At 39.1% G+C, this 16,317-nt stretch overlaps 1 protein-coding gene across 2 annotated transcripts in view; it reads right to left on the bottom strand.

Moving 5' to 3' along the window:
• The window catches only part of syn2b (synapsin IIb), a 65,359-nt gene that overhangs the window by 22,561 nt on the left and 26,481 nt on the right, over window positions 1–16,317 (bottom strand). For both annotated transcript variants that reach the window (XM_076110631.1, XM_076110630.1), the window contains exons 2-5: window positions 9,406–9,463; window positions 7,411–7,502; window positions 2,256–2,412; window positions 1,843–1,932 (exon numbers count right to left, since the gene is read on the bottom strand). In XM_076110631.1, the coding sequence (XP_075966746.1) occupies window positions 1,843–1,932; window positions 2,256–2,412; window positions 7,411–7,502; window positions 9,406–9,463 (397 nt within the window). The remainder of the gene's footprint in view (window positions 1–1,842; window positions 1,933–2,255; window positions 2,413–7,410; window positions 7,503–9,405; window positions 9,464–16,317) is intronic.

Raw genomic sequence — 16,317 nt, forward strand, 5'->3', positions numbered from 1 at the left:
TTTTGCAGGCAGACTGCAGCGCTGCCACCTTTCCCCACACATTCTGGTGTTGAATTTATACTTTTATATGTGATTTGCGCTTTGCTCTAGATACTGTGTATGTATATATTTACAGTATCTCCAGAGCAAAGCAACACCAAGCATTCCCCAATTAATTATATTTTGACAAAATCTGACACATGAATTATATATGAGCATAATTCTTGTACATCTAAATCATCACAGTTTATACTCTCAAATTGCTGAGAATGTAAATATTGTACTTGAGTGAGAATTAACATTATAAAGGCTAACCAGATTGTGTTTTATAGCATAGAAGTTGTTATCTTTTTACGTGTTTAGTTTCCTTGGTTGAACTCTGTAATATTTTCCGTGCCAAAAAATCTAATCCAGCGCTTTAACAACAGCACTGCCACCTGTAGAAGCCAAGCCACCTCTTCTTTGAGGAAATGATGTAACAGGACACGGTTCAATTCACTGTTTTCAACACTTTAAAAACAGGAAGTAGCTTCTCCTCAATTTTCAAGTTCATGAAAAGATAGCAAAAACTTTGGCACAAGACCAACAAAATGAGTAATAACTGATATTCATGACAGAGCTATTATTAGCGATTTAATTGTTGTTTTATAGGCATTATTTAATATAATGACTCAACATTTATTAAAAGACCCACATCTGAATTGACCCCTGTCTTGTTACTGGATTACTTCACTGAAGTCATACAGATTAAAATGCATTGTCACCTGAGCCACTATTCAAAGATTATATTAGGGTCACATTCAACAATAAAATGTTACATGAATAACTCATAAATAGTTAAATTGAAACATACTATATTAAAATATGTTAATCAAATGTAGACTTTCATGATATGATATGATATGCATAATAAATGTATGGCTTTGGTGAAGCGTTATCAAACAATTTCATGTTTGTTTTATACTGAAAGAATTGTTTGGGTTTGTATTTATGTCTCTGTTTCTGTCTATATAGAGTTTTCTATTTCCATGTACCAAAAAATATTGTATATAAAATGTCTCAATGGAAAAGTGTGGCACTGACTCTTCTTTTCTCTCTTCAGTAAACACAATGTTAGAAAGAAAGTCTCTTAACAGCACTTCAATGAAGGCTAGAGGTAAAGCTCTTCAAAGGGTCACTGCTGTTGCAGAATATCTCCAACAAGCCAGTAATGAAAAGAACACTCTGGTACCTACAGAGCAACGTATATATAGCTTATACTTTACTTCTATAATTTACCTCATAAACACTCTAGTGAATATAGTAAATAAAATGCATGAACAAAATAAACAAGATCACCTTGTGCACTCGTGTAATATACATTAACATACTATATTTTATATTTGTCTTATTTTGTAATCTTTCTGTTTGTGTAAAAAATAAAAATACTTACCTCAGGGCATTGCAGACATTAAAACATCAAAGTACCACATGTTAATCGCAATGAATTGAATTTAGGGATTTGGGGCTTCAGCAGTAGCTATGACAGTGTGAAGAATTCTCAGAAAGGTATTATGACTTGTGCTTTTACTCTTTAATGCATAATCTCCGCTTTGTGGTAAACATTTTACTTTTACTTTACTTCACTTTTAATGTGAAAGTGTTTATGCTATAAGATAAAAGGATTTTTTTGTTTTGTTTTACCGGTGATATCCTAAATTCTGCATCTCCTGCAATCTCGCTGCCCTGAGACAAATAGTGAAACTACTCACAACACAAAATATACTGTAAATATCTAAATCTCAAGATCATTAATGGAGACATTTTGTCATTTGTTGAGAAGCTGGGGTTTCGGAGTTGTGAGCTACAAAGTGTAAATCTTACCATGTCTCTGTAGTTGGGGTAGAACGTCTGATCAATGAGAGGGATCTTATCTGAACCTAACTTCTTCTGATTACTGATCAGCTGGGAAAACTGGTGGAAAAGAGGACAACGGAGAAAGAGAACGTTAACTGCAATGTTAAAGCAGGTCATTGATTAAGTGTCATGTATTTCAACAGTAATACAGTAAAGAACATTTACAATATTTGCATAGTAATAAACAATGTCTTAGTGTTTTTTAAACTGAGCTCGGCAGCACAAAAAGTCACCAAAAACAAATCCTCAAAATAGAATTTAAAGCAGCCAGCTCCATTAAAAACGTCGTTCCACATCTGTGTATCCTCATGTACACTATAGTTAATAAAATACTTTGTAGGTTGTTGCAGGTGTAAATGAGTTGTGGTGAAGCTGCTTACAGCCCAAGGTTTGTCGCAGAGGTTGTAGATGGAGTCCAGAGAGTTGACTGAGGGGACGCCCGCATACTGCAGACCGATGATCAAGTTCCTAAAATCCTCGTTCTGGGCCATGCTGAAGGCGTGCTGGCGCACCAAGACGAAGTCAGGCCTGAAAGACCTGGTGTGAGAGCAGCAGATGGAATAAAGAAGAAAGAAAGAAGGTTGAAACAGATGCACATTCCTACTTTTACTGTATATAACTTATATTAGTATTTCCCCATAGCCTGTGTTAATAGAATAATAATCCAAAACCAAATCCATTTTTGGATGCAGATGCCACTGACCTGCATTTTTGCATGTAAGAAAGAGATGGGATGGCATTAAATAAAGGTCATGGTCGAGAGGAAAAACCCACAAAGCCACAAGTGAAAGGTGATACATTTGTTTTCCACTGAGGAGACTGTGGCAGTAATAGAATAAGTCGGTCTGACCACATCAATGACTCAAATTGGACTAAGAAAGAAAGACGATGGAGCGTCTCTCGTCTCAGAATAGATCACCATCTGTGAGGGATTCTTACTAAGCTCTCTGTTTAGGATTGCTAAATAAAACTGAAGAGGATCTTTTTTTTTTCTGTCACACTAAACCCATGAAGCAGTTTGATGGTAAATGAAGCCTGACGAGGGTGATTGGTGTTACACTTATTTTCACATTATCTCTAAGGAAAATGACACAGCTATTTAAATAATAGGGCTTTATCAAATATACAATTTCACAAGCATCACAAGTGGAATTTTGTTTGAATCAATGACTAGTGTCATTGATACAAATAAATGTAATTAAGAAGAGTAACCTGCAAGTTTTGAAGCTGTGTTAGCTGCTGCTAACAGAGAACAGATGACAAATGAGTTGGTTGTCATGAAAATGTATTCAGAAGTAGTCGGTTAATGATACATTTACACTTCTCCTCTACATGATAGTACATTAGGAAACTGTCCTTAAAAAAAGAACAATGAGAGCATCGTTCCTTTCATTAAGTACCCCCGAAACAATATGTTCAGATTCAAGTGACAAAGCCCTCTAGCAGCCTCGGTAATAAAGGCGGTAGCAAAGCAGGAAGTGAGGTGACGCCGATATAAAGGGACAAAGTCTGCATAGGGAGGAAGGCAGAACAGATGAGTCAACAAGACTCAAGAGACAGTTTTCTTGTAATCTACTGACAAGCAATGTTGTTGTTTTTTTAAGATTGACCGCTATTGGTCCATAATGTTAATGCTATTATGCATATTTGAGTGGTGTACAGTTACAAGAGGGATTTAAATCAAACCCTTCACATTTGATTGGGCCGTTTAGAAATGAGCGGGTAAAAGTAAAAGTTGCAGTTGGAAATAAATAAGATATTGGATATATTCTTGAATACATTGTTGAACAGGTGGACAATATGACAGAGCATGTGATCTAAAAAGGCATTTTTCATTTCATCTTGACTCAGTTGAACCCAAACTACAATGTTTCCCTATAACCTAAAGAACTTTTTCCAAACTTAATCAAGTTGTTTTCCCGCCTTAACCTAACCAAATCTTAATAACCAAAACAGTTATTTGTAACAGTTTCGGAGACAAATGATGTCAGATTAGGAAAACACTTCTATGTGTTTTTCTAGAGATGTGTGTTGTATTTTGTTGTGTAATTTGGAGGACCTTTAGTACATTAGGCCCTTTTAATAATAAAAAGTATCTGTATTTAAGATGATTGTGGCCACGGTATGAGATTGAAACTACATGTTGTGGTATTGCCCATCCTGAGCTGGGGTTGGAAGTGGCTGGGGAGGAAGTTGTGTGAACCTCCCACACATTTTGCCCTCCTGGTGAAATGATCTGCTGGTGACGTGTGTGTCACAGAGGTGTCTGTCTGCAGAACTCCCCAGGACAAAGGTGGAGTCAACAGTGCCGAGCACTGCAGTGCAGAGGGAATCTGGCATTCAAAACTTGATAGAAAATGGAGGATGAATTCACACAAGTGAATAGAAAACAAATGCTAAATGGCTGACAATAATGGGTTCCAAGTTTGGGGGTTTTATGATTTATTACCGTTGTATAGGATTGTTAGGATTTTTTTTTTGTGTTTTACTTTAAACTTTATCGGTCTCGATAGCAAAACACTGAAACCAACAGCTCTAGAGCTCACAGACGCAATCGGTGTCCAGCAGATTAAGGGCAAAAACAATATTCAGTGCAGTCCAGCTCAGTGGAAGGTTGATGATGATAGGGCGTGACTCCTGTTATTTTTCCTTTTGTCCCTGAATGTGTGTGTGAGAGAGAGGGAATGTGAGGGGGGGGTGAGAGAAAAGAGACAGAGAGGAAAAATGCGGAGTAAAAGAGATGTAGAGGAGTGAGAGAACAGACACAGAGTGAGAAAACTCTGGCACAGTGTGACCACCACCAGCTCTCTTCCTGCACCGAGAATACTAATCAGACTCTTCAAGAAACTGAAAAAGAGACACAGCAATTGACTGTAATCGCATCATTGCTGACAGTAGGCTGTAAAGATCAACATGGTCAACACTCACAATTTGAATACCCTGAATCGCTGTTGCCAGCAGGGCAACGGACATCCGAATGAGCTTTCACCTTGGATATTTTTAAATGCATATTGCATTTTTGATGCAACGAAATATGAAACAAGACTAAGAGTTTGCAGCCATGCTGGTAGCTTTGTAAGGCTTTAGACACATCGGCGCTTTTAGCTAAATGCTAACATCAGCCTGCTAAAATGCTGATAAATAGGTGTTATGTTCACAATCTTAGTTTTAAATGTTAGCATGCTAACGTGAGCTAATTAGCACTAAACAGAAGGTACAACTGAGGCTGATGTCAATCACTTTTGCAGGTATTTGGTCATAAATTAAAGTATTATAGCGCCTCACCATGATGATGCATTCTCAAAGCTAACACAAACTCCTCTGTGCCATATACACCGTGATCACACGTACACCGTCCTGCTGCCTAAAAACTCACTAGCACGAGAAGAAAATCATCACCAATGAAGGCCCCTCTAGTTTGGCATACTCTTGTTTGAGTAATGTTTGAAAATAAACTACAGTGCTCAGCTGTTTTAAGAAATGATTTAGCCTTTAAAAGAATTACACTATGCTGTATATTTGTTACATTTCTAATTTTAGATTTATGTTTTCTGTGGGAACAAATGGGCTGAGAGCTGAGAGCTACAGACAGGATAAGGTAGTGCCGAGAGAGAGCCTAAAACATTTGGATTTGGTTTGGATTTCATCATGGGATTTGAGGAAAAAATAGAATAACAACAGACTTATCTTTTAAATTACCTTAAATTGTTTGTTTTTGTGATGATACACAACATCTCCTTTACAACAAATCTGCTGACTGTTCAGGCTCCAACTGCAACAATAACTTTTTATATTTTACACTGTTTACATTGTTTCAACTCGTTTTTACTCAATATTTGATCTTCAATTGCACTCAGTTAAAAAAAAAGAGAGGAGTGAAGCTGAGGATCGCGTAGTGACATTTTCAAAATCTAGAAAACATTACATCTTCTTTGGGGTGAGGGTTACTGAGCAACACACACTGCTGACCTGCAATCAACTCAGGCAGGCAGACAACAAGACAGACGGACAATTATGTTGTAAACACATACATTTTCTCCGCAGCCAGTCCACGTTTGGGCGAGACTGACGTCATGATACAACTCTGGAGGTCTACAAGGAGCTGAGATGTTGTAAAAGAATAATGCTTCTGTGGACATGACACTGTCAGGAAAGGTGAATGTGAATCAGTCTGTCTACATTCATTTGCCATGAATCAAGGTTCCCCTGAATCCACACTATCTCAGTCAATGGCCACTGTTTGTGTGTGAACTAATCCCTCGTAAAGCATAAACACAGGGCGGCGAGGCTGATAATCAGACTGCTGTCTTCATTTCCTGTTGGTTTTGTTGGTTGGTGAGCAGTGGGAGTTACAGTCTTGCATAATCACTGGCAGTCTTCGACAGGGACACTGGTGTCTGTGTCAGTGTGGTTTGCGGTGTATGAGTGGGTCTGTGTGATTGTCTGGGTTACGGTACGTTCCCATGTTTGTACTGGGCCAGTCTGTGGGTAGAGACTGCGGTCATACGCCTCTGCCCTTTACAGAGGCTAATCAGAGCTTCCTGTAAACAAGGATCTTCTGTCGGATCTTGCAAAATAAAGTATTTGGATCATCTTTAAGGGTGCAAGATACCAGATTGTGAACATTTTGATTGCCTCCCAACATGGCGACGCCTGAGCTGGCGGCTTATAGCTAACAGTGCTAACAGCACTAACGATACAAATTATTGCAAATTATGGTGACAGAGCTAACGGTGTTTACCAGAGGAGGAACCGGAAGGTGGGATCAGCATAACATATTTTAGCCACCTAAAACAAAAGACCGACCTCATGCTTATGCTCTAGCCAAAGCTGCCAGACTCCACACACAATAACACAAACAAAGTAACCGATCTAGGCAGCAGTAGGCCAGCAACCCCCGTGTTCTGCGAGGTAAAATTACTGTTTTCTTCAATGGGAGTCTGCTGGCTTTGGCAAGAGCACAGATGGATACAACAGCTTCAGTTCCCCGTCGGAAATGGCTGTCTCATGGCAAATTAAACCCGCGGATATATTCTTAATATAGTTTTGCTGACGTCCCTGTCCACAGCAGTACATACAGTATAGCTTTGCTCCTGTGCGATCACTCTTGTCTGCTCCTCCAAGCCGGAGGCTTGCTCCCCGTAGGTATAAGTAATAATACACTGACTGTGAATAAGTACCTCATACAACCTCACCTCAAACGACCCAAACAAATGAATGTCATATATTGCTGCTTTAATTGATGCATAGATCAGGTTTTATTTCTTGGTCGTATTTGGGGATTGTAGGTCTTTTTTAATTAAGCTCTTAAGAGTAGAACAATTTTAAGTTTTGTTTGTATTTATTGGTTATATATTGGGATTAATCTTATTGTCGAAGTCAGGATAATCGTTAAGAGTTAAATGCAGGTTTGGAATTAGGATTTGGGGTTTGGGAAGAAGGATTTGACCAAACTTGACAAAATGAACACAGCTTGTTCCTTTCAGAATCACAGAAGAAGTGATGAGTGAGGGTGTATCTGTATGTGGTGCTGACCTGACCACTTTGGTCCCGCTCCTGATGACCTGCATGTCCACGTTACAGGTTCCATTTGAATGTGAGATGAGGTTCACCTCTGAGAACTCAGCCTACCAGGATGAAAAGAGGACACAAGTTTCATTAGCTGTACATATTAAGTCTTGATGTAGAAGTGATGAAATACACATGAATGGTAAATGTTGCATAATAATATGTGTCAATTCTGCAATGGTTCCCAGTGCTTTAAATATAAAGCTGTAGAATCTCATATACAAGAAGAAGAATATCAGATGAGTTAAGGTCATTGTGCAAGAAAGAAATTTGTGGTATTTTAACTCTAATCCATAAGTACAGTTATTTTCATACCTATTGGGATACAAACACATGTATATTATTGTATGCATCAGTTATTCTTGCAATAGAATGCGCGTGTGCTTGCTTTTTGGTGTGGTTGCACACATAGTGAGGAGTTCTCTGTGACTCATAGCTGTCGCCTCCTGTCTCCTCTTGTGTGTATTTTTGTTTCTGTGGTCAGGCTTGAGGTTTTAACTTCACTGTCAACATCTATTAGGAGTGAAACTGTATGGTGTGCAACCCCAGAGAGTATTCATCTCAGATGCAGTAACCAAGTATTGCAAAATCAAAATGGTTTGCTGTTAAGGGTGGTTTAACCAATATGAAACCAAAATGTCACTACTGTTAGTATACAATATGTATAATAACTTAAGTATGTTGCGTAACAACAGCAACTGGCGTAATTTCACATAAGTACTGGTGGTTTTAAAAGTGTGGTTGTACTTTTTTAAACGCATAAACACACACGTCACAAAAGTATTTTGTGCTGTGGATGACAAGTGCAAAGTGTCGGCGCAGACTGGGTTGCAAACCACTGTAACACAGATTTCTGGACGATATTATATTTTTTTGCAAATATTTGTGTTGATTACAAGACTACAATAGAAGTCTACAGCCATGGTGTCACGTGTGCTTTGAGCTAAATGCTAGTATTAGCATGCTAATATGCTCACATCGACAATGCTAGCATGTTGATGCTCAGAAGGTAATATTACCAGGAGCTGTTAGCATGCTGACATTTGCTAATTAGTCTGAAACAAAGTACACCTGAGACTGATGGGAACATCATCAATTCAGATAAACAGATTGAAAGATTGACTTTATCGTCCACCGCAATACACATTTGTCTTTAGCTTCTCCGAGTACAGCAAAGGTACATACAATACACATAACACAACACATCAATAAAACATACAAATATACAGTACACAATGCTGGTATTTGTCCATAAACCAAAGTATTAAGCAAATGTTGACTTGATGATGACGCTAGAAAACAAACTTCAGGGAAAAGTTAAAGTTTTAACTCAACTTTAGCCTCTAGAGGCCGATAATATCTGTAGCACATTTTATGACAGTTCGTCCAGAAGTCGAAAGATATTTCAATCAAAACGATGAATGTAAATCTAATGCTGGAGTTAGAAGAAACGTCAGGATTTCACTTGAGTCATCAGGGTTCATCCTCTGGGGACCCTGAATGTCTGTAATAACTTTCTGCCATCCTATCTGGCAGATGTTGAGATATTTCACTGAATAACTTAAAGATACAAGTGAGGAGTTCATTGAAGTCCACAGGATTCATCCTCTGGAGACCATGAACATATGTTCCAAATTGAATGGGAATCCGTCTAATAGATGTTGAGATGTTTCATTCTAGACTAAAGTGGTAGAACCATTGACACAACCACCACAGGCAGAGACGCTTTGCTAAACCTGTGACCTCCTATTACTACCATAGAGCAAGGTCGCACACTATTCACTCTTCTGGAGTGAAATTAAAAATGTATTCGTGCACCAGTGTCTCAGCTTGTCAGTTGAAATATATTTCCATATCAAACGTAAATATGGTGTCAGTTCACTTTCATCCCTGTTCAGCTCCCCCTCAACCTTAAATAAATTATTCTAAAAGCATCATAGGTCTATAAAATCAATACCATACCTGCTCAACTTTGATGTCATAGTCTCCAAGGACCTTCTTTCCCCGAAACACTTTGGCCCTGGAAGAGAAGAGAAGGCATTTAGTTTGCTATTGTACACTCTGTGCTGCCCTCTACTGGACACAACGCTCCCTGTGGAACAAATGAGAGGGAGAAAATGGACGCCTCCTTTTGCACATTTAATGGCCAAACTTTCTCAGCTATGGAAAAACGTTTATTCTAATGAGCTTTTTGAACTGCTGCTGATCAGTTTGGCCATACCAAAACTGCAGTTAATGTCATCTCAAAGGCTGGTAACATTAAATTCAGATTAGAATCCTGCTGCAATATTAAGTGTCATCTTGCCATTTGAATGATGAATGTATCCAATAACGGCGTTGTCTGATCTTGACTTATTAATATCTTGACTGCCACTTGCTCAAGAGTGATGTAGAAATGGATTACAAGCAAACACACACACACACACACACACACACACACACACACACACACACACACACACACACACACACACACACACACACACACACACACACACACACACACACACACACACACACACACACACACGAGCAGGCAGATGGAGAGCAGAAAGACAAAGACAGACCGACAGGGAGAATGAGTCAAGCAGAGAGGCACAGGCTGCCAGCCAACACACAAAACGCTCAGGACGCCTCATTTTACACAACACTGTAATGATCACAGATGGTTTGCAATGCATCCATCACCATCCCATACACTGAAGCTTAGTAAAGCAATAACCAAGCGCATGCACAGGAAAGAGGTTATTTTGAAGTTCTGTATATGTTTGAAGTAAAAACAGTGATAACTTTACAGCGTCTAATCGTCAAGAATCGTTTTTCCCTTTACTTGTCTTTACGTTTTTTGTTCATGTACCGGCTACATTGTAGAATAGTTTGTGAAATGTTCTTCAACAGGTCCCTGAACCCTCCTTGAATCCTCCATTAAAATCATGTATCCCCTCCAAACAGTATGACATTTTATACACCAGTTTATGTTCCATAAGACGACGTTAAATCAAATTCCATGTGGCCTCATGGTGCCTGTCTCTGTCATCAATTAAAAATGTATGCGAGATTCCTTCCATATCACCACACAGGACCTTGTGTAGTGCAGCACGGAGGCATCTGGCTCGTGTCTGGTTCATTAGGACCGGACCATCTGTGAGAGAAACACTCCGAGGGTATGATGCCCCAACTTCCACCATCAATAGCCACGCCAGCAAAATTGGTGACCATAAAATAACGGATATATTTCCTTCTTCTGTCCCGCTAGAAGGTGAAATTCCGTCAATGTCTGTGTGTGTGTTTTTTCAGAACGGGCAGCTGCTGGAACACACTGCAATGTTGCTGCAATGTTGCCCAATCATTATAATTAAAACAAACAGCACACACCAAAACACATCATCCCTCTGACTGAAAAATGCTATTATTCTCCGCAGCTTTAATTGAAAAGTTAGGTTGCGGTTTGTCATAGGGAATATATTGAAAAGTCTCTCATCTCGTTGCCAATGAACGGGTCAAAAGAGGCTCATCGTTCAGCATGTGTTCAGTATCTGCAGTGCACAATGCAAAACAGTACACAACAACATGGGATGTCAGGCGAGCGCAGTAATGGACAATTATCGTGAGGCTGCTGATGTAGCCTGCCTTATTAAATTCCATTAAGCAGCATAATGCAGCTGCCACATAGAAAAACTCACCACGTGCAAATATGACTCTTTGCAACAGAGCAGCAAGTCAATGCCTGGGAGACGTCGTTTATGGGACGCACATGCTTGTAAGTAACAAAGACAAAAAACACAACCTTTATATTCAATGTTGTGGGGTGACAAAAGTTTGATTTAGCAAACATCTGCAGAATGCATTCATGCTTTACGACTTCATTACTCATTTATTTGGCCACTGGAGGGGGGGGGGGGGGGGGCATAGCAAGCTGTAAACACAACCGACATGTTATCACCATATAAAGTTGTCATAGTAAAAGTGAAAGGAATTATCTATTAAACACCATTCTTAATATAAAAATACAGTTTATTGCAGCTTTACCATAAATTTCAGGTACATTGCATTGACCTGCAAAGCACAGCGCTTCACATAACATTGAATTGAATTTACTGAATACAATTTACAACAGTCTGTTACCTATAATCTATTATTACCTATAAACTATTATCTTGTTTGATCAGTATATGATCTATTCAGACTGTAGCAGGGAAATGTTCAAACCACATAGATCCTGTTAGGCCAAAGCATGCCTCACTTTATGACGTTATAAGCAATAAATCTTCTCTGACAGGTCACCCCTGGAGTTTCCTGTATTCAATTTCTAGCACCCACTAGCATCTTATAATAAGACTTGAGAACTTCAAGGACTGCAAGTCAGCAATGTTTCCTTCATTCAGGATGATCTGATAAGGAAGACACTCAATATTGTGAACACTTGACTATAATTTGATTTTTGAACTTTCATTATGGCAAAAAAAAGAAAAGAAAATCAAGCAAAAACAGTTACTTAAACGAGGAGTTGATACATCCTCAGAGAAAGAGACCCATATGTTTTGTCATAGTAACTGTGTTAGATGTGGTACAACACTTAAAGCATGTTATATAATGCACCAGAAACAAAAGACTACGTCACATGTTTTATGTGCAATTCCCTCGAAAGAATAATGAAAATAATTACATATACTGTAGATTCAAATTGAAATCTCTTTAATTCATGAGACACATCCAAGGAATGGAGATGGTTGAAGTTTTGAGGATAAGAAATCCTAACGTGCATATAGTTATCTCGGGATAATGATTCCGTAAACCTCTATGTTTTGCCTGTAAAAGCTGCAGGTTTGAGGAGTTAATAACAAAGCTGCCGCTGAAAACAACAGAACCAAAGGTTCTGTGCTGAGCTAAATCCATCAGCCGAGCTCTGTTGACTTTCTCCGGGTCATTTGATCACATTTTCATTATTGATCTGTGGAGTCCAAGAGTCTGAGAGACAGCCACATAGTCCGGTAAAATTAAGCCTTTCAAATCAATGCATGGTAAAGAAAGGACAATGTCAAAGAGAGAGAGAGAGAGAGAGAGAGAGAGAGAGAGAGAGAGAGAGAGAGAGAAAAAAAGAATTGCAAATGATGATATAATAAAATAAATTGAATACAAAACAGATAATGTACAATAACTGTAGTGTGGACGTATTGTGTGGTAACCATTTCTGCATAATTATGAAGATATTACATTCTTGATGAAGTTTTTGCAAATAAATTAACTCAGCACGTCATCATGTTTGCGCAATGATTGATGCTCATTTGATTCCACTACTTCCTCTGTTCCCAAAGACTCCACAAGAACACAAATCCTCTTAAATACACATGGATGCTTTTGTGCTAAAGTTGTCATCAAACGGTCAGGAAGTCCTCCCAAAGCTATGTTCTACATGTACCTGTATCATATGGTGAGTCACAGCCGACAAGAATAGACACCATAATCAGGGCCTGACTGAGTCTGCCGCACATTAATGCATGATACATATCACATTATGACCGTTGACGTTACCGGTCTCTCTCTCTCTCGCACTTCTTTGCTATTGTTCTCCTTTTTCTCTCCCCAATCAAAGCTGGAGTCAATCTCCGCTTTCCCTCTCAGTGCATAATTCCTTCCGCCCATATGGTGATCATGATCAATTCAACGCAAAGACAAATTCACAGAATTTGTGCTAAACAACGAACCGTTACGCAACAAGCGGCTGTATTTTAATGTTTTTTTTTTTTACTACCACTTCTGTTGTTATAGCTTTTAATTCTGTTTTATTACATTTTATCATTTTATTGTCCCACATGCATTGGTCTCAAGTTGATAAATTAAATTATTTTTAAACTATTTTCTCGGTCAACATTTGTACTGTCTTACTTTTGTCTGATCGTGTCCTCTGTGTTCCACGTTGAACTGCACTGACCTGTACGAAAGGTGCTATAAATGATTGATTGATCAGACTTTGGTAACAGCATGTTGACATAGTTGTCTATCAATATGAGACGAATCAAAAGGCAAGATTTAAGAAATGAAGGAATAAAGCACAGCAGCATTTGTAGACTATCTTTAACTGACTTGATAAAAACTGTCACTATAATTACCAAGAGCACATTTCAGCTCCAGTGTTAGAGTCTGATCAGTTTAAAACGCTCACGTAACCCAGAATGCTTTCTCAAAAACCTATACAAACTACCACCTCTCGGTTGTATGCCTCCGCCAACCAGTTATGTTGCAGTTTACATCCATATCTGTCCAAAATGTCACCATTTCACAATCTCATCTTGTTGGATATTTGTGTGATATTGATGACTAGCTTATGAATTCTTGAGTTATGGCCAAACATGTGTTTTGTGAGGTCGCAGTGACACTTCATCCTTGAGTCCAGGGAGGCGTTTGAGCCAAATTTGAAGGAAATTCCTGAGATATCGCGATCGTGAGAATAGACCGTAGGTACTGACGGATGGACGGACAGTCGGAAGGAAGGACGGACAGTCGGACGACCCGCGCAGAGGCATACAATGGACCCTCCTCCTGTTCTGGCACACGGCCCTGGAAAGGCAAGGCTGTACACGTCTAGGCCTTCTCACCACTTGATCCACAAGTAGAGTGCAAATTGTGTGAAACAATACTCTGACTATTGGGGTGAAATGGCAAAAAGAAGAGAGTGAGCGAAGTCCTCTCAGCTCTAGTGTGGTGGGAGACAGCAGGAGTGTAATTATTTGGCTAGCCGGCAATGTAGGGGCATGGAAATAGGAATACAGTGGGAGGAATAACACAGGGGCAGAGGACAGGGCTGGCTGTGGACCAACAACTCAGCCTCTGTGGACACTTTCTGACAGCATGCTACTTCTTACTGTGCGTTCTTCAAGGCATCCCTGTTTTTGAATGCCATAGATAGTGGTGGCAGAAGAAAGTATGGCAGTACTGCAGTTCAGAAATACCTTTAACATTTGCTTCAGTAAAAGTACAAAAGTATATTCAACAACGAAAACTTACAGCACCAAAAGTAAAAGTACTCAATATTTCAGAATACTGTGTATTATATTATTAGATTATAACAACTGATTGATTAATGTATCATTAAGTATCACCAATGTGCAGCTGGTAACGGTTTGGGGACATTTTATTAAATATATATACTGCTGTGTAGCATAATCTATAATAACATCTCATACTATATTTGTTGATAATATTTTGCATTAGGATGCATAATTTGTGGAGTAACTAGCAAAGAAATGTTCCAAATAAATGTAGTAAATCAATATTTCTCTCTAAAATGTAATGGAGTAAAAGTATCAAAATAAACATAAAATGGCAACACTTTCATAAGTACAAATATACCTCAAAATTGTACTGATGACGGGGAGGGAGGAAAGCTTTGAGTAAGAAAACAGCGCGCTGCACACTCAAGAGGGCTGGCTGGATTTTAGTGAACTAATATTGTACATGTTGACAAACTGATTCATCAGCACGAAAAGACGAAAAGGCTCAGAAAACACAAGATACTGTTAAGATACTGATGACACAGTAGTAGTTAAGAGAACCGCAGTAAATCGCTCAGACACAAACATGCTCAAACAAAACAAGTAGAGAATTGGTGTCTGACGTTTGTCCTTCAGTGTCTGCGAGTTATTGAGTGTTCCTCGGTGCACATTACGTGTGAAGGAAAAAAAATCAGCAAGAAGACCCGGGGCTCTGATTGGCTGCGCTGTCTGAACATGAGCAGCATACAAAGCTTCAATTCAGTGTTTGTTCACGTATTCTGCACTGAGGTGAATAGCTTGAATTATTCAGCTGCAGCACAGGAGGCTGTAACACCTCCTGCCATGATCCTCCCTTCTCCTCCTTAGACTGCATCTCTGTGTGTGTGTGCGTGTGTGTGTGTGTGTGTGTGTGTGTGTGTGTGTGTGTGTGTGAATGTCACTTCAATGTAAATTGTGGCGAAAAGGGGTCACAAGTTGGTCATCATACACAATCAGAAAGCTAACTGAGCACATTTGATTTTTTTACATTTATTTACATTTTAGCTTAAAGAAATTTCTTGCTTTTACACTTGAACATTACTAAACAAAAATACACTTTCATAACATAAAGTTTCCGGTTGTACAATTCTCCCCAGTTTTCCTGCATCATTGAACAAATGAGTCTTAGAGATGCAAGTGTGTGTGTGTGTGTGTGTGTGTGTCTGGGGTTTGTTTGTGTGAGGTTATTACATTACTGTGATAAAGGATGACCTACAGGGCAGGCTGTGCTCTGATGTAGACACACATGCATGCTTAGAAGTTTGTGTGTGCGTGGGTCTGTGTGGGCGTTAGAGCCTCCACAGCACATCAGCATCACTGAAAAAGGTTCGTCTATAAAACATCTTGAAACCAACAGCAGGGCCGATTGTTTCTACTGAATCTGGCCTGCAGATACACAGAAACGTGCTGCTGAACTGCGAGAGTCTGTGTGAGTGATTATACCAGCGTTGGTATTGTGCTTCTTGTCCTTGGAAAGCAGGCAGGAGTCTATTTTATCTTGTCCGTGTAATCCGAGAGCTTTGTTTTTACTTCATGCTGCAGCTTTCTTCGCCTCTCTCTTGTACCGTCTCTTGTTTCTTGCCCACCCTCACAACCAATCAGCGTCTCCTGTAGTTTCTTCGACAATCACCTCCTGCATTCTTCCACACATCCATTTACAGGACATTTTTGGCTGAGAAAGAAATTGCCAGTAGTTTAGTTAAAGTCAATCTGCAGGTAAAATGTTGTTTTTATCTTTTTTTTTTAGCTATTGCTAGAGGTAAAACTGCATTTACAATAATGGGCAAAATCTTTGCCTTTTCAGTGTTGGAAAGTAATTAAGTACCTTTCTGTTAGCATTTCC

The sequence above is a fragment of the Anarhichas minor genome, unplaced genomic scaffold, assembly GCF_050575085.1.
Source record: "Anarhichas minor isolate MPS153535 unplaced genomic scaffold, ASM5057508v1 ptg000043l, whole genome shotgun sequence".
NCBI classification, from domain to species: Eukaryota; Metazoa; Chordata; class Actinopteri; order Perciformes; family Anarhichadidae; genus Anarhichas; species Anarhichas minor.